The 18072-nt window shown below is 44.0% G+C and overlaps 1 protein-coding gene across 3 annotated transcripts in view; it reads left to right on the top strand.

Annotated features, from left to right (window-relative positions):
• CACNA2D3 (calcium voltage-gated channel auxiliary subunit alpha2delta 3) overlaps positions 1-18072 on the top strand; it is an 837281-nt gene that overhangs the window by 650781 nt on the left and 168428 nt on the right. For all 3 annotated transcript variants that reach the window (XR_002136724.3, XM_088798500.1, XM_088798501.1), the window contains 4 exons: positions 4336-4419; positions 12461-12532; positions 12785-12846; positions 14246-14313. Coding sequence is in view for 2 of the 3 variants with exons in the window: in XM_088798500.1 (XP_088654626.1) it covers positions 4336-4419; positions 12461-12532; positions 12785-12846; positions 14246-14313 (286 nt within the window). In the remaining variant the exon portion in view is untranslated. The remainder of the gene's footprint in view (positions 1-4335; positions 4420-12460; positions 12533-12784; positions 12847-14245; positions 14314-18072) is intronic.

The raw sequence follows: 18072 nt of genomic DNA on the forward strand, positions 1-18072 counted from the left end.
AAGCCGTGCTTAAACCCAGTAATTTATCTTAACTAACAGTGAGATATTTTGCAAATCACATGTTCATAAATAATCATAACAGTCCCAAAGTTTGCGAACATTTCACTGAAAATGTACCTTTAAAGTAGTCTATTGAAAAAATACTAATAAAGGCGCTAAATATATACAAGTTGGAACTCTGTTGACTACTTACGCTTGAAGTCCAGCCAGCTTTCAAAAGAATCTTTCCAAAGGGAGAGGGGGTCATGTGGAGAGAATGCATTGGTACATGAAACATCCAGAAGTACAGGGATTGCAGGCACTGCTGGATTCGGGTGGGCACACCCTGTTTTCAGGACTCCTTTCATAGCTGTTCTGCACTTTCTTTGCACTGGCTTCATTCTCACAAAGGCCGTCTCCAAGTTTTGGCAGAGGTAGCCATGAAAAGTTCAAGTTCACATCCTACCTCCTTAGTGATGCTAATGGGTGAAGAACCCCCTTTTCTAGATAAATCCAGGAAAACATTCCAGGCGGAGTCTCATTTGGGTTTGCCTGAGTTATGTCCCTAGACCTGAACTAAGCACTGTACCCTGGGGGTAATCTGGGTCTTCACATGCTCAGGACATGTTCCTACCTCTAAACCTTCACTAACTATATTGAGAGCAGGGTCCACGGGGTTCCCTGTAGGAAAACAAAAATGATTACCGTGGAAAATGTGGGGAATTGGGTGGTGGCAAGTCACAGCACAGGTGTCTTCCTAAAGAAGGTCTGATCTTTAGCCATTTAATAAGTTTCCTACTGGGGGAAAAGATAAAGGTGGATTTGGGGTCATTATGCTATTTACGCATCACCCTCAACCTGTATTATACATGCGACAGCCCACTGACTTCCTGTTCTCACCCAAATTAATCACTGTGCTACATCACTGTTTATATTCTAAAGGCGCTAACCCATTAATAAAGACCCCAATGGAAAGTGTTTTAGACCTGCTTCACATACCTGGTTAAGCAGACATTAGGGATGTGGCATTCCTCAAATGCAGGTCCAGAGGGAATATCCCCAGTCCTGTCTGTTTCTTTCAGTGAAACTAAATTATAGAGACTTGCTGGAATATGGTGACTTATTGATCAGTATGCTGGGAAATCTTACTTTCCCTCACTCTCCAATCTCTCCAAGCTTCTTGAATACCAGTAGTATAATATACTGCATTTCTTGAGTGGTTACAAAAAGAAAAAAGAAAATCAAGGAAGACCTTCAGGAATGGTCAGAAGTCAAGGGTTCACTGCAATTCCACTTTTGCCAGATGCCATTTAAAAGGACTTGGGTTCTTTAGCACATGTATAAGTTTTTCTGCCAAGAATGCCTTGAGTCCCAAATTGGTGCTGAGTACACCACTCTTGGTGTGTAAGGTACACACCAAAGGAAGACATATATTTGTGATTGTCTGACACCATCCTCTTCAACAAACATCACTTGCCTGCCTACGGTTTGCAGAAGTGACCTGCAAACTTACTGAATGGGTCCCCTTCGTTTCACGGAAATGAGACATCAGATAGTTGTATACCGTGAGCCTGTGTCTTCCCCAAAAAGGGTGCAGCTCTCAGGAATCATGCTCGCTACATAGTAAGGGTTTATTTCGTGCCTAGAAATGTGTTTGTCACTTTACACACAGTATCTATTTAATCCTCTCAACCTATGTTGGCTGTGGAGTTGCTCTTACTTTTCCCATTTTGCAAATGAGAGAAAGGAAGCTTAGAGTAGCTTGGCGCCTTGTTCAGTCACACGCCCAGGAAGTGGCAGGATCCCTATGCTCTCCTCTTCTGGCAAAGACAGGTGGACACTTTTTCATACAAAAGTATTACAAGGATGAAGGAACATTTGGTACTCTGGAACTTGGGTTTTTTTCTTTTCTTCTTCTTCTTTTTCTTTTTTTAATCTCTAACAGTGTTTGAAATAACATGAAGCTTAGCCATGAAAAGTTGGTCAGGGCTGAGGTAGGCCGGGGTGTCCTTCCCTAGGCTGGCAATATGATCTCATCAAACTTGTTATTGAATTTGTTATTTATCTTGTTGGAGCCCATCTTCCCCTATGCATGATGGGAGATAAATTCACCTTACGGAGGCAGAGGTAAGGGTGATAAACTGCACACAAGTCCTTGGGAAAGAATGAAACACTGTTTAATTGACTGTTTAGCCTTAGTACCTTAAACTTACTAGGTGTCCAGTAAACGAAGGTTGAATAAATGAATGAAGGAGCATTTTGAAGCCACCAAAGGAAGAACTTTCACCAAAAAGACAGTTTAGACGTAGCATTAGGCGACCTGAGAACTTGTGCAGTCAGAGAACTTGTGTAAAAGTGCAGTCAGAAGCTGGCCCGCAGGAACTCCTGGGGTGCCTAGCGGCTCTCAGTAATCATGCTTACTAAATGGGGCTTGGGAGCCATTAGCACAGGCAACAATGACCCAAGAATGTCCGACTCTAGCGCCTCACGGGGAGGAGTCTGAGCATGATGTGCCCCTCCCCCATCACGCCGCCTCACTCTGAGACTCTCATGAGGACCAGAGCTTGCATGCATACACGAACTTTCCATAACAGCATCCAACTGAGAATCTGCTATCATTTAGAACAGCTTCTGAGGGAACCACTTCCCTTCCTCTTCATCTGGAGTGGATCTGATGTCATAAAACTGACCGTGAACTTCTGTTAATTGGAATCCTGAGAGAAAGGAGTGGGAGGGCAGTTGACCAGGGGAGGTCAAGGCCCACTGCTCCTTAAAGGCGAGGAGTCCTTCCTGGGTGTTGGGGGTGGGCAGAATCCAGAGATGTCTCGGGATTCCTGAAATGCAGTCGAAATGCAGAAAAAAAGAGAGCAGGAAACATCCCCTGGCTGTGTTTCGCCCCATAGTGACTCACTGTCTGGTCTCTGTCCCCTAGATTTCACTGGGGGCCAGTGTAGACCTGTTCAGGTCAAGCTATTGGCAGGGATTTTCTCCTTCATGTCTGGTGTGCCTTCAGCACCTGTTTCCATAGTAGTCAAGTAGTGTCCAAAATGGTAACCTGTGGTTTTGAGATCTTGAAACACTTAGAGGGACACTGTATCTCACATAGAACCTTACTAATTAAATCAAAAGATGACCAATTCAGAGACAAAAGTGAAAAAGAAAAAAACTATCCATACACAGACACACACACACACACACACATATATACATACACAAAGGGTGCCAAAAAATGTGTACACATTTTAAGAAAGGAAAAAACTATATTAAAATTGTAATACTCAATATATATCAATAATAAAAGCTGAATGCAAGTCATGTATATACATTTTTGGCACCTCCGGTGAGTGTGTGTGTGTGTGCATATATATATATATATATATATATATATATATATATATATATATACACCCCCCCCCCCCCATATGCCTTTAGCCATAGCTTAGGAACTTGTAAAAGGGTTGCTTTTCCTTAGCCTGCAGTAGAGGGCAGACTTCCCTACATTATAAACACCCCGACTGCCAACACGAAAGGCCCCAAGACACAGGAACGTCTGGACACAAGAACGTCCAGTTGATAAAATGGCAGGCTCACAGGGTGACTAACACCAGTGATTTAGGGGGGAAAAAACCAAAACGACATCCATAGTTATTAATGCACTCGTCAGCTTTCCCAGAGAAACGGCCTCATGGCCATTAAATGTGGCAGTGATTCCCAGTACCCACACCTACTCTGGATGAAGCAGCCGTGCTTAGCTCAAGGCTGCTATGACCAGTGTGACGGCAGGTAGGAGGGTGTGTGTGTCTGCAAACTGTTACCAAGATGTTGAACCCAACTGCGGAGATCAGTGCTTTTTGTTGCCTAGCCAAGGAGTATGGAGTATATTTGAGACAGGAGGTAGGGGTGGGAGAACTATAAAACACAGAGCAATACCACTAGGTATTTGGTAAACATATGTAAGACGCTCTTTCCTGTGTTATGAAGGGCTGGTTTTTAAAGCTTTGGAGTAGAGGAAAAGGCTCTCCCCCAACCCACACACATACCATCCAAGGAGAAGAAAATCTCTGCTTTGCATCTGGTGTGTTTAGAGCCAAGGAGTCCACTAGGTGAATTCATATCAATCCAAGAGTTGACTCGTATATTCTCCCAGCTCAGAGCAAATGTTTACAGGCATCTGGCCTCAGTGTCCCTGCCATTTAAAACCCCTAGGACTGTCACCCAACTGGCTGTCTCACTGGTATCCCTCCATTCATAGTCTCTGTCCTCAAAACAAGACTTGAGTGTTTAAAAGTTGCCCCGGCTGGGGATCTCATTGAAATGTTTTGTGTGTGTGTGTGTTCTGTCTCTTCCCACTGCTAGTACGAAGAAGGAAAAAAGCGAAGGAAACCTAACTATAGCAGCGTTGACCTCTCCGAGGTGGAATGGGAAGACCGAGATGATGTGGTAAGTGATTTGTTTTCTTGCCTGGTGAGGAGGGAGCCCCACTGTACCCACTTCTGTACCTGGAGGCTGCCCCAGGAGCAGACTGAGAGGCCCACCAGAGCGACACCTGGCCACCAGAGGACTTGGAGACAATGGGCCCTTTTACTGAGTTTGGAGTTTTATACTCTCCTGCTGGTCAGACCAGTTGCAAACAGCCACCCCGCTGCCTGCTTTGCACAGTCTGCAGAAACCATCCATGGTGGGCTCTGGTCCCTTCAGCAGCTCATTAATACAGACTCTTCTTTAGTGGATGGGACCTGCCACTATCAGGGGTCTGGCTGTGGCTCTGCCTTGTGTGAAGACAGGGCCAGAAGTCACCTATCAGAATTTCATGGGCACAATTCATGTTTCTGAAGGGCAGCCAGGACTGCGTGGCTGGCCACCCCTTCTCCTGGGCAGTAACAGCCTTTCCCCCTTCAGCAGCCACACTGCAGTGGCACACTTGCTTATTCCCCACACAGAGTCAGCCTCTGGTACTGTTTCAAAAACTTTCCTATGCTCACAATTCACAACTCACTCTCGTCCGTCATCTTGATACTTCCTCATTAAATCAGATTTGTTAGACATGGTTGCTCTGGGGGCTAAAAGTATATATCTATATCTATATTAAAACGTTTCCTCCCACCTTCTAAGTTCTTCTAGCTGGGCTAATAATCAAATTAACAGAGACAGATTAACAGGAGAAACATCAAAGTTTTAATCATGCGCATGGAGAATTCACATACAAGTAAGCATGACAATTCCGAAGACAGCAAAGCAACATTGGGTATATGAAACATTTTGGACAAAGGAGAAAAGAGGGAGGATGGGAGTCTGAGATTTCAGACGTAAGAATGGGTGATTTACAGGTAATTGAGGAAGAGCAGACCTCACATGGCAGGGAAATTCTTGCTGGGCAGCTCGGAAAGATGGGACACAGGGTTATCTAGCTAAGAGGCTTGGAATCTTCCTGACTATTGTTAGGGTGACGATTCTTAAGGTGATTAAACCCAGGTTCCCTTCCTGAAGCAGGTTTCTCTGTCTGAATCTCTTGGACAGGAAGCAGGGAGGGTCAGAGGTTCTTTCTGAGTCTTGTTTCTTAATAAACAATTTAAAATCAATATCCCAAAAGGCAGCTTCAGGGTGGCAAAATTTAGGTCCCTTCACTACCTTTGTGTGAATCCAGGCGGACGATCCTTATTTAAATTCTAACTACCCAGGTATTTCTGACCGGATCCTTGCTTTTCACTTTCTCTGCATTGCCAAGGCCATATCTTCTACCTGCATCCTCCCTGATTTGTCCAGGGTCTTTTCTTAAGTTTCCTAGTCAAGTCAGCATTGTTTCCATCCCTCAGTCTGTCCTGCTTTCCAAAGAGATGTTGACGGGAACCATTTGAAGTTCCAGGCTGGGTTCTCACGCCTTCCAGAAACATGGCCAGCTTTATACTTCTTTCACTGTAGCTTTTATTCTCCTCACATCCTCTTCTCCCTGGACATCTCAGCAAGTGTAAATCTCTGATTTTCCTCCTCATCTATAAAATGCAGACGTCACATCTCTTTCAGAAATTTAACCTACTTCCTTCTTCATCTGTACTGTCTTTTTAAACCCCAATTCAGACAAAATAACTTCTCCGTTTGATAAAGCTACTTCCTCGTCTGCACTTTTCGGCCCACATGCCAGTGGCCTGACAGCATGTCAACTTAATGGCCTGATAGAGTTTTATATTTTCTTGTTCTTTAAATATTGTCAGGATTCATGCCAGATTCTTTTGATCATGCTGCCTGTAATGTATACATCCTACCTTTCCAACCTGCTCATACCAAGAAGCTGACTAGCCCCGTTGTGAGGAACACAACTCAGCGATTAGTCTTCCTGGGTTAAAATCTGCTGTTTGCTGGCTGTTGGTCTTGGGAAAGCAATTAACCTGTCTGTGCCTCGGTTTTGTTTGTTTGTTTGTTTGGGTTTTTTGCTGCAACGAGTGTGATGATAAATAGCATCTACCTCATCGGGCTGTTTTGAATATTAGATGTGTTCATATATTGAACGATATGAAAGTGTTTTCCATTGTTGTGTGGACATGGTGAGCATTCTGTGAGTGGCAGCCATCGCTTGCGTTATTCTCAGCATCATCAGTCCTGAGGTGATTTTCTCATTAATGAATGTTGCTAACCTGTCATGTATCTTTGAAGGGTGTATGCCATTGTTTTCCTTTCTCTTCCATCTTCATCTGTTGCTTTATTTTGACTTAACCGAGCCTTTTTGTTTTCTTTCCCAGAAGGCGTGTACCTTGTCAACATACTTCCCCATCCCTCATCTTCCCCACTTTAATTAATATGGAAGGCAAACTTGATTATGCTCGTTCTTACTTCAGAGTCCCCACGTCCAGGAAACCCTCCCTGTGCTGGTTAACACTCAGCTGACACTCACTTCTGCGTTGCCTGTTATTTGAAGAGATTTACTGCATGGCTCACTCTAGTCATCACCTGTGCCCCGGTTCATTTTTAATGATGTAATATCTCCTTTTACTAATAATGCTTTGGAAAATGCTTTTTTATTTCCTTGCCCTTTCTTCCTTTCTCCTCGGAGCTGTACAACCTCAGATTCCCAGCCTTGAGTGCACGTTCCTCACCTTCCTCTGACTCTGAGGAGTGGGTTCTACCATCTACCTGTGGGGTTCCCACATCTCCAGCAAGTCCCATGCTCTTGTTCTGCACGAATCAGTCTGGGGTTGTCTCTTTGGTTTGAGTCTCTTGTCACCTTGCAAGCAAGACCCACTTGAAATGTGAATTCCTTCATGATCAGCATGTTTGATTGGGAAAACCCAAGTCACCATTTCTCTCCTTGGGATTTGCACTCCATTGATTGGAGAAATCTGAAATCTAGGCAACGCATCTTTGTGAAGTCTACACAAGATCCTATATGTCCATATGTCTGCCATTGGGGCTTGTGTGTAAGTAGCAGAGGGTGTAGGCTTTAGATCAAGATCTGGGAAAGACCAGCCAAGCAAAAGCCATTGAGGAGGAATCAGCATGAGTTGGCCTAGCTGCAGAGAACCTCTCGGAAGGAGCACCCCACCTCCCTTGGCAACGAAGCTTTTGTTGAATAATGACGATATTTATAACCTAGACACTGTGCACTTCCAAAAAGAAGTGAAGTCACATACTATTAATACACATGCAAAATAGACTGGTTAAAATTAAAATAAGAAAAAAGAAAAACATTAGAAATCATTTAGAAGAGAATGGGTGGGACTTCCTGGCTCTAGGATGAGTTAGGCATCGTGTCAACAATACAATGAGTAGGACAGATTTGGGGAGGACACATGAGCCAGGAAGGGACCCTGAAACATGCAAAGCCCAGTCTGACTCATTGGTGTTGATCACCTCTTAGAAGGAAAAAAAAAAATCTTTAAAATGGTGTTTATCCTTTGGTTATAAATTCCCAAAGACGGCTGAAGGAATTAAGGATAATTTTTTATCTTATGTCTATTATCTTTTAGTCATCCCCAAACTTACCACCATGAACACGATTATTTCTACAGACAGAAAAAAGCTAATATAAATAATTACCACATATTGAGTTCTTCCTACTTATTCTAAGTGCTATCTATATGGACAAAATTGTTTATTCCTCACAACAGTTCTGTGAAGTTGGTGGTGTTGCTGTTCTCATTTTACACGCTGGGGAACTGAGGCAGAGAATTGCTGAAGTGGTACAAGAGCACTGAGTGTAGATTCCAATCCAGGCAGTCTGGCCCCAGAGCTCTTGACCATGTTGGTGTACCTCAGAACTCCTGAGCCCAAAAGTCCGTGAAGACTCTCCATCAGTACCTTATGTGTATGTTGTCCTTCCCTGAGTGGTACAGGAAGGATGGGTTGTACCTGGCATGTAGCTGCTCAGCAGTGCTTGCCACATGGTGTTGTGAACACAGCTCCATCACGTTCTGCCTCCAGTCCAGCTGAAATCCTTGTGTTGCGGTGTCAGCCATTTTTCCTACTGTCCTCCGGTCAACTCGCTTTCTTCTTACTTGGGATGACTCTGAAGGAAAGGTTCCTCTGAGTCATTTCTTCCCAAAGCCCTATAAACCTCTTCTCCGAAGGCATATTTCTGAGACATTTGGCCATTTCGTTTATTCTTCTTTACACCCGTCCCAGTATCTCTGCATCTCATGCTTGAGCCCTGAGTCCCCAAACCAGCATAGCCCACCTGCCCCCTGAAACCCCAAACAGAAGGAAAGAGAGAGAGGATTTTGTTGTGTAGCTGTTTTGTGCCGAGTCTCTTTTCATATTCTGGTTGGAAGCTGCTTTGGCAATAGCAGACTTGTTTTTCCAGTGCTTCTCCCTTCCCCTTTCATCTGGTGGCTTCACCAGGGTTGCATGTGACTGGGGCTTGGAATCGCATCCACCTTTCCCCCCGGGAAGGTGAGGTTCATGTTCTGATGTGGATGCTGAACCACCATTAGGGGAACAAGCTACCATTATGTAATTATAAACACAACGTTCAGTGATCTATGAATCTCTGGGGAAAGCTTCCTTAAGGAACTCTAACATAAGAGAAGAGCTGTAGGTTCCCAGTCGAACCAGAAGCATGGCCACCAGCTATAATGGTCGTTAGTACAGAGGGTACTTTGAATGGTCAGGGAAACTGATTCAGCCTCAGGGAGCAGATGCGTAAGACAGACTCACTATGGGGTCTGGGGAAGCAAGTCTGACCTGAGTCATGCAGGGCCAGAGGGAGGAGACGGGGAGCCTGATCCCAGTCTCCAGGTTGCTGTGCAAGGCCTGGAGACCTTTATTTTACCGGCCACATTGTGGTGAAAGCTGCTTTCATGTCTGCTGCATTAACACACTTACAGATGTTTGATACCTGATAGGGGAAATAAAGGTATACCATCGACACTTTAATTTGTTTTGCTTTGACTATGTGGTAAGTGGAACATCTGCACTTGTGACTTTTTGACAACTATATAATATTCTAACATATGAGCACACCCACACTGTTTGGAGATTTTCCTCTGCCAGGCCATTTTCATTTCTTCAGTTGCTATAACCGAGGCCGTGGCACATTCCAGGGATGTTCGCACAGCTCTGAGCAGCACCGTCAGCCACACCTTTCCTGCTGCGCCTGGGCGGATAGCACGGTACTCTCCGCTACTCCCGCTCCTGCTCCAGGTACCGTCTTGGAACCTAGACCCTGGGACTGGTGGTGCCACTGACTTACCATAGCATTTGGGGCACGTTGCCCTCCCTTCTCAAGCCTCACTCTCCTCAGATGGAAAAGTAACATTGCTGGACGGCTCCAGCTTCACAGGGCTGTATTCTCACTTGCCCGTCTATTGAAAAAGCACCAACCCACATACCATCCAGACTCTGTCAGTGAGGACAGAAAACCACGTTCCCGTCAATCCCAGACCACAGGACCTGTAACCTGTGAGAGAGCCTGCTGGGACACTAAAACCTCAGACTACTGCACGGTCAATGTTTAAAACTTTTTCGTTGATTAAAAAAAAAAAAAATCCAGAAATAACAATATATAATTTTCATATTCATACTACACAGTTTTTATTTTAATGCTTTAAATTTGTCCAAATGCATTCTCTCCTGATTTAGAAGTCACAGCATGGGCTCAAGGCAGAGAGCCGGTGTGACCTTGGCAAGTGTCTTAACTTTGTGACTCAGTTTCCCCACCTATAAAACAGGGATAATAATGGTACCTTAGGAGATGATTTTGAGCGTTTTCAAACCTGTGCCTGGCACATAGTAAGAGCTCAGTATCTATCTGTATTATCCAAGCCTCCTAAGAAACACAGTTTATACCATACCTGACGGGGGTCTGGAAGTCCTCAGTCATGAACAGTTTTGACAGAATGAGTGAAAGAAGAAGCAATCGAGCCACAGACAGGTCACAGGACAGTGGTATGTGTCATTGGTAAAACTTGAAACTTGAGCCTTTGATATCCTGGATTATTTCTCTTTACCTTGGGCTGCCTCTTTTTCAGTCTGTGCTAACCCAAAGGTAGTTAAGAGCAGTCGTTTTCAACCTGGGGAGTTGGGAGAGAGTCACAAAATCCATTTAGTTGTTCATGAGCAGCAATTAAAAGCAATGGAATCTATTACAATAGCAGATGTCAGAGGGCATCATCAGAGAAGATGTATTTCTTACGTGACTCACAATCAAAACAGTTTGAAAACCATTGTTTTCGAGCGTGGTCATCTGTGTCAAACAAGCTCAAGTTTGAATGCTGATTCATGAAGCTATTGGGAGAGGTCTGACAGTAAAGAAAAGTGAGGATGACGAGGATGATGATGATGGTAGAGAGTAGCTAACATATGTCGAATGCTTAAGGGGTACCAGGCACTCTAGTAAATATCAACTCCCCAAATCCTCACTACAACTCTGTGAGATAGCTGCTGTCATTCGTTCCATTTTGCAGTCAAGGAAACTGAGGCACAGAGAGGGTAGGTGATGTGTCCAATATCATAAAGCTTTGGCTCCCCAGTCCATTTCTTAACTGCAGTGCTATCCTGCCTCACAAGTAGATGTTCAATAGGTGTGGCCTATTTTCATTACTATTGAAGAAAAGAGAGAGACTACATAAATCATGAAAGCATTTGCCTCTAGAAAGCATTGGTGACCCTGGCCTTGAATCCCCCCACGCTGATTGTTCTGTGCTACTGGGAGTTGGGGGTGGGGTGGCACGGAGGCATGGAGAGCTTACCTAATCTCTGACTTGCCTGGGGTATGTGAGAGGGGAAGGTCCCAAATGGCTTTAGGCAGGCACGAGAAAGGAAAAATGAAAACCATGTTCAAGATAAATCGAGCCGTTCTTAAAAGTTAGAAAGTAGACGTAATTAGGACCAGCTCTCCCCATCCAAAACCACAAAAGTTAAAATGGGAAAATATTTCCAGAAATGCCCATTATGTGTTGTTAAAAAATATCTAGAGTAAAATATATGTTTTATTTTATACATGCCTCCAGCTAAAAATTATGCTTTTACTCTCTCACACAGAAGATGGGAACGTGAACCCAAATCTAGACAAACCCGAATCAAATTTAGGTTACTTGCAAGCATTGCAGTTTTCTATCGGCCAGATCTTATTCAAGCTCCTGATAGAAGAAAGAAGGGAAAGAATAAAAAAAATAAAAAGGCACGGGACTGGGAAAGTGCCTTTCCTGACAGGCTGTGGCATGTCAGCATTTGCTCCTAGTCCATTAAATGGCCTTCCCTGTCGTCTCCCATTGGTGCCCATGACGGCACATCTTTCATCACTGTGTCTGCTGTCCTTCTCTGAACTCGGGGAAGGGCCACACATAATTAGAAGAGGTCAGCCGGGGTGGGGGGAGGGAGCCAGGCTCACTGTTCCACATGGGACCTCCAAAAATCAGATAGAGGGTCTCCCTGTTCACTGCCCTTCAGCGTGAGTAAGAGAGCGTTTGAAGCTGATTCATGCTATTCATACTATAGTCATCACATCCCTGTCTTCCAAATGGCTGGCTTTTTCGTTCTGTTTTGTTTTTAAACTACTATATAGGAAAACATCTTCAACTTGATTAAGTTTTGAGAAATGATTTCTCCATGACAAACCAATACCCTTTTTGAAAATGTTCACTTGTCCCCAGAGACATTCTTGCTTCTTGAGTGTGTTCAAGGGTTTCTGGGGGTTGGTTCTCTGTCTCTCAGGATTCATCAACATTGCACAGGCTTTTTTGTCGTTGTTGCCCTGAGGTTTACACGAGCACCCCAAATTGAAGTTGAAAGTCATTTATTTATTGTAGTTAGCCTCTCTCCCCTATACAACAGCCGTTGGTTGTTTATTCTTCAGAAGCCCTGTTTTAGAGTTCTGAATGTAATATGCAGACTTACTGCAAAAGGACCCAAGGTTCAATGAGAAACAGCCCAGTGCCACCGTACCTCTCTTTACACAAGCCGTCAAGTGTGTTCCCGAGCTGGAGGATGCAAGGTGTCCAGATGACATGGTAACCTGGGGAAGAACTAACACCATTTTCTTTTATCCTGTTAGTTAAGAAACGCCATGGTGAATCGAAAGACTGGGAAGTTTTCCATGGAGGTGAAGAAGACAGTGGACAAAGGGGTATATTTTTCTCAAACATTCTTGCCGCTTAATTTAAAACAAACCACTGTGAAAAATGAGCTTTGAAAGCTCTATCTGGAATAAATATCTTTCGCTGAGATCATTTTTCTCTTGTCTTTACTTATCTCAAACAAGATTCATGTAGTTAACCTAATCATAGTGTGTCCATTTATTTTTATTTATTTCTGAAAACTTCACCTAGCAGACTAACCATGTTTTCTTTTCTCTACGACTTTTTTTTTTTCAATCTAGAAACGGGTTTTGGTGATGACAAATGACTACTATTATACAGACATCAAGGGTACTCCTTTCAGGTAGAGCTGACCATAATACATGGACATTCCATCAGACCCATCAGTTGTGTTTGTACAAAACCTGCTGACACTCTCAGAGCTCATCATCTGAAGATAACCAAACACCCTGCCAAAAGGCTGGAAAGAGTGAGGAAGGGGCTTTTCCCAGGCTGCTTTTGTTTTTGTTTTCCAGAGGGGGAAGATGGTTCAGGCTCACCTAGGAGAACTCACTCAATTTGTCATGGCTTTGCATCTCATTATCAAGCAAATAAGCTTTGGGGTTCCAACTAAGGGTGGAAAGACAAGTTCAGAGGGTTATCAGGGTCCTTAGCCATCTAACTTGCTGCCTAGTGAGTACCATTTCACCTTTTATTTCCATGACCCCCCAAAAAAAATAAAATCCTTCAAACTTGGGAATAGCATATCCATTCCTCCATGTTGTGCTTCCATTTTAATTTCCCTGAACTGTCCTTCTGTGCTTGTCTACCTTTGAATCCTGTTATTTCTCTTTGTAACAGTCCTGAAAAATGGCTTTGCCTCATCGCCTGCTTACAGATGCGTGTGTGGCATTCTAAAGTCTCCCACGACTGTTAGCTTAGTGTTGTATAGAACACCTTTTGTAAAAAGTTGTTTCACTGGGGCTGCTTCATGTTCCTGAGCTGCTGCCTCACAGAGCCAAGGAGAGAAAAGAATTTACCAACGATAGATTAATCTGAAAAATAAATTATGGCATTGTTGTCAGATACTGCCGGGGTCGTGGCTGGATTACATTCGGAACCAGAGCAATCCAGGGAATACATGACCACTGAGTAGGTTTGCCAAGTGGAGAGACTGTGTTTTCAAAACATATTCTCTTACTTTCGGCAGAAACAGAAAGGAGCTTAAAGCAAGCCAGTGAGTGTGAAAAATCTATTTAGATGAGGGAGAGGGTTGAGCAAGAAGCCCACAACGCAATAATGTGGCCACATTTAAGTGGTGGTAGAAGTTTTCCTTTTTGTCCTTAAGAAAGGGTTAATTTCCCCTGGTCCCAAACTCTTAAGGTCTGGAAAGACCCATCTGTGGCTGAGTGTAGGGCAGGGGTGTGTAAGGTGGTAGTGAAGAGCAGGGCAAGTGACCCCTTTGAGGGTGTCTAAGAGAGGACTGGCTGGAGGGCTGAGCAGTTTGCCACACCTCTTTAAAAACACATGAGCGCAGCCAATTGTTTCTGGCACTTCCAATCAGAAAAATTACTTTGAAGCAGCTGATTGAACCTAAGAAGAACCAACACCAACTATAATCAGTGGGGTTTTCAAAATAAACTGTTGGAAAAATTGTTTACAGAATATGAAATGGAAATGTGAAAATGGAAAATAAAGTTAGCCCACAAGTCTATTCCAGTCAATGCCATGAATTTCAAGGTCTGCTTTGTTTCTCTGCACAGTTTAGGTGTGGCGCTCTCCAGAGGCCATGGGAAATATTTCTTCCGAGGAAATGTAACCATCGAAGAAGGTAAGACGCTGCCTTGATCAGTCTTACTGTCTAGTGTGGGAAGAAAGCCCCGGAGCCCACCCCTGGGTTAAAGGAAGAACTTGCCCATCTGCCCAGCCCTCTGTCCAATTCCTGGGCATTTGACTCGACGGATGGCCCACGTGACGCTATCTCACTTTCCGAGACTGATTCAGAATGGTGGGAACTCGGACAGGTGGTGGCCTTCCTTGCGATTTCATTTATTTACATTCTGCTTTAATTCACAGAGTTGTTGAGTCCACGCGTAGGAATCATCCACTAACTGTATTCTTCTCATCCATAAAAATCCGTACCAGGAGAAATACAAATGTGTGTAAAGCCTCAAGCGAAAGGAAAAAAATGAAAACAAAAATATGCAAGGCTTAGTCTCCTCCATAGTTGAGCCACAATTTCACTTGTGTTTCATGGCAGCCGGGGTCCCAAGGGAAATAGGATCATTCAAATGATTTCCATGGTTCAGAGGGGTACATAGCACCTTGCGAATCCCGGATCCTCTTGTCTTCATAAAGCATCAGTGCACTGTAAACTCCCACTAAGTGGTAGCAGTTGGGATAGCCTTTTAAACTTTAGAATTGCTTCACACCCTTACTGTCCTTTTTATCTCCCAACAACCCAGTAGCTCAGAGAAGTTACCTATCTCAGTATCACCAGCTCACGTGGGGCTGGCCTCCGAAGGGCTTTACTCCCGAGTGACCTCGAGTACATCCCTTCCCCAGTCTGGGTGTTGAATTTTGTATCTCCACGGAAAAGGAGTTGGACCAGACCAGTGTTCTTTCTGGGTGTCCTCAGGAAGTATGACCAAGGGCAGGAAGGTCAGTTACAAGTCAGGTTTCAATTGGTTAGAGCGGGTTATAAGTGAATGGGAATGTCCAGAAGCTGGACCACCTTGTGGCTCAGATATAGCAGAGAATGAAGAATGGGATTGGTTGTCTCTGAGGTGCCAAGTTCCATAGACAGCATTCTGGTTTACAGCTGACTCCATGCATTGTTTCACAGATGTTGGCTTTTGTCTACTGGGTGATTGTGCGATCTTAAGGATCAGGAGGGAGAGTGAAGGGGGTTGTTGTGACAGGGGCAGAACCCAGAGTGGGCCCACTGCAGAGCTAATCAATTGTGTGGCCTCTCTTCCCAGAGACATGCAAGAGAAAACAGGCAACTTTGACTTTGGCAAGATACTCAACAGGATGTGTTGAGTATTTAATTTTTCTTTTTTAATTCTAGAATTTTCTGGCTCTCTGAGCCATGTGTAGCTTTGGATATCACTGCCTATGAAGCCAAAAAATTTATGTCTAAGCCATCTGAGGTCAGCTGAGGAAATAGCCCATGGTCAGAACAATAGGAGGCGAGATTATTAATGGATTATTTACCTCTCGTGTCTATTCCCTCCGTCAATCCTCAATGCATGGGCCTGCAAGTTATTTTCATTGTCTTTTGGATCATTTCTTTAGTTACTATCTTCTCCCTGTATGTTCCACAGCTGTTAGGCTGAGAGGTCACATAGAGAGAATTTCAGAGCTAACCATAACCACCATGCAAGAAATTAGTATGAATTCTCAGCAAGGGGGAGAGTGTCTGGTTATCCACACAAATGAGGTCAGATCTTCCTCTCTCTGTTGGTCCTCTATAAATAAGAAGGCTTCTAATCCTGCCAACTTTGCTGAGTAATAGAGCCTGAGAAAGCTGCTTCCCCTTGGGCTAACTAGGAGAGGGTCTTGTCATCGGGAAGAGCCAAGGCATGATTATTGTTCTGTTCTGCTCCTGGAGAAAGAAGGAATACCTGGGGAATGGCAACTACACTGCTGTAGGACCTTCCATAAGGAATGTTGCCCCACAGAACGCAGGCATTTTCAACAGGCTTTGCCAGTGCCAGACATTACAAAGATGGTGAGCAGGTAGATTTTGCTCAGAGTGTAAGGAGTCGCTACTGAGGTTGAAGGCATGGGCTGTACTTGTACCTGCTGAAATCATTCCTCTTTTGAATCTCCTTGACACTTTATCTGCATCTTTTATATGCAGGACACAGTAGTTGTGGAATAAAGTAGAGCTTATGTCATTTTCGTCCATGTTATCAATCATCAGGAGATGTGATTTTGTTAGGAGGGTAACAAAAATAAGAGGTGAGAGAAGTAGAGAACAATTAAATTTCTTTGGTGCCCTAGGAACTCAATGAGGAAGCCATCAAAAAGATCTTTCTGTCATGGTATCATCTATAGGTCCTATAAATATAGCCAGAGAGGGTTTTGTGGATGAGAGTTGATGAGAACAGAAACTAGAAAAATAGATAAAATTGACATCATTAATCCAGTATTCCAGGAAGGTAAGATCCCGCGTGAGGGCCTTTGCACTTGCAATTCCTTCTGCCATGAGCACTCTCTCCACTTATTTGCATGACTCTCTCCCTCACCTCCAGGGTTTTGCTTAAAAGTCACCTTCTCAGTGAAGCTTTCCCTGACTTCCGTGGCTAAAATTGAAACTTTCTTTCTCAACCCTTCCCATCTCTTGGCATTCCCTAGCCTTGCTCAATTCTCTCGTTCCCTTCATAGCCCTCACCACTAACTGATAAGCTATGTATTTTAATGTATTTACTTAGATCTCTTTCCTGCCACTAAAAAGTAAACACCATGAGAGGAATGATTTTTATTTCATTCACTGCGATATTCACAGGGCCTGGGACAGTTCTTTGTACAATAGTGCTGAGTTGATGCTCAGTAAATAAATGAAATGAAGGGGAGGGAGGGGAAGAAAAGAGGACTGATGGATGCAGGGATTGTCCTAGGGACTAATCACTACCCCTTTTAATCCTCTCATGGAGTCTGTGAGTTAGGCATTAGTACCTGCATCTCCTGGTGAATATAACTCAAAGAGTTGAAGTGACATTCTCAAGATCATCCAACCAGTAGGTGTCGGAGCCAGGATGTGGCCAATTGGATAATATATGATGATATTCTATCTAATTTATCCCCTACTTCCTGCGAAATCCAGCAGGAGTGTGTGATGCTAGGTCAGTTATTTTGCTATATTTCATACATTTGTATCTGAGAAGGAAACTAGAACCCTGAGTGCAGTGAGATATTTTTGGTCGTTTGGGAAACTCTGACATCCTAAAACAGGCTATAAGCATCACTGGAGTCCCCGAGGTCATCACTCAGAACTGTATGTCTGCTGATGACCCATCGAAATGAAGACACAGGGAAAGAGTGATTTCACAGAGTCGGGGTGGTCTCAGGCAGTCTAGGAAAACTCCCAAATTCCCCGAAGGCCCCTGTTCTCCTAGCTACCTTTCCAGACTGATGATGTGTTTTTACTTAAGATTCTGTGACTACTAGCAATTTTTGCTGGTCAAAACAGTTGAGTATTAGCAATTTCATATCATTCAACCTATAATTTCACCCTCACAACCACACATCAGTTAGGGACTAACTGACCATTATTCCTGCTTTGCACATGAAGAGACTGACATTTAGAAATGTAAAGGAACCGGCTAACATCACACAGGAGTTAGGTGGCCTAGCCCAGTTCCCAGCTTAGGCTGCACGGGACTCCAACATCAGTGTTTCCACTACCATGCAAGGCGTCTCTCCCAGGACTCACTGCTGTGTCATTTCTCTCCAGGGAGTGAAGGCTTTCCTGGGATACACAGCCAGGGAAGGTGGCAGTGGGGGCTGAGTGAGGTGGAGTGGGGAGAGAGTTCTGCCTGGGAGGAGAATGTGTTTCCTTTGTGCAGAGTCCCTTTTCCCAGGC

This window comes from Rhinolophus sinicus, chromosome 5 (assembly GCF_057876585.1).
Source record: "Rhinolophus sinicus isolate RSI-liver-muscle chromosome 5, RSI-T2T, whole genome shotgun sequence".
Taxonomy (NCBI): domain Eukaryota; kingdom Metazoa; phylum Chordata; class Mammalia; order Chiroptera; family Rhinolophidae; genus Rhinolophus; species Rhinolophus sinicus.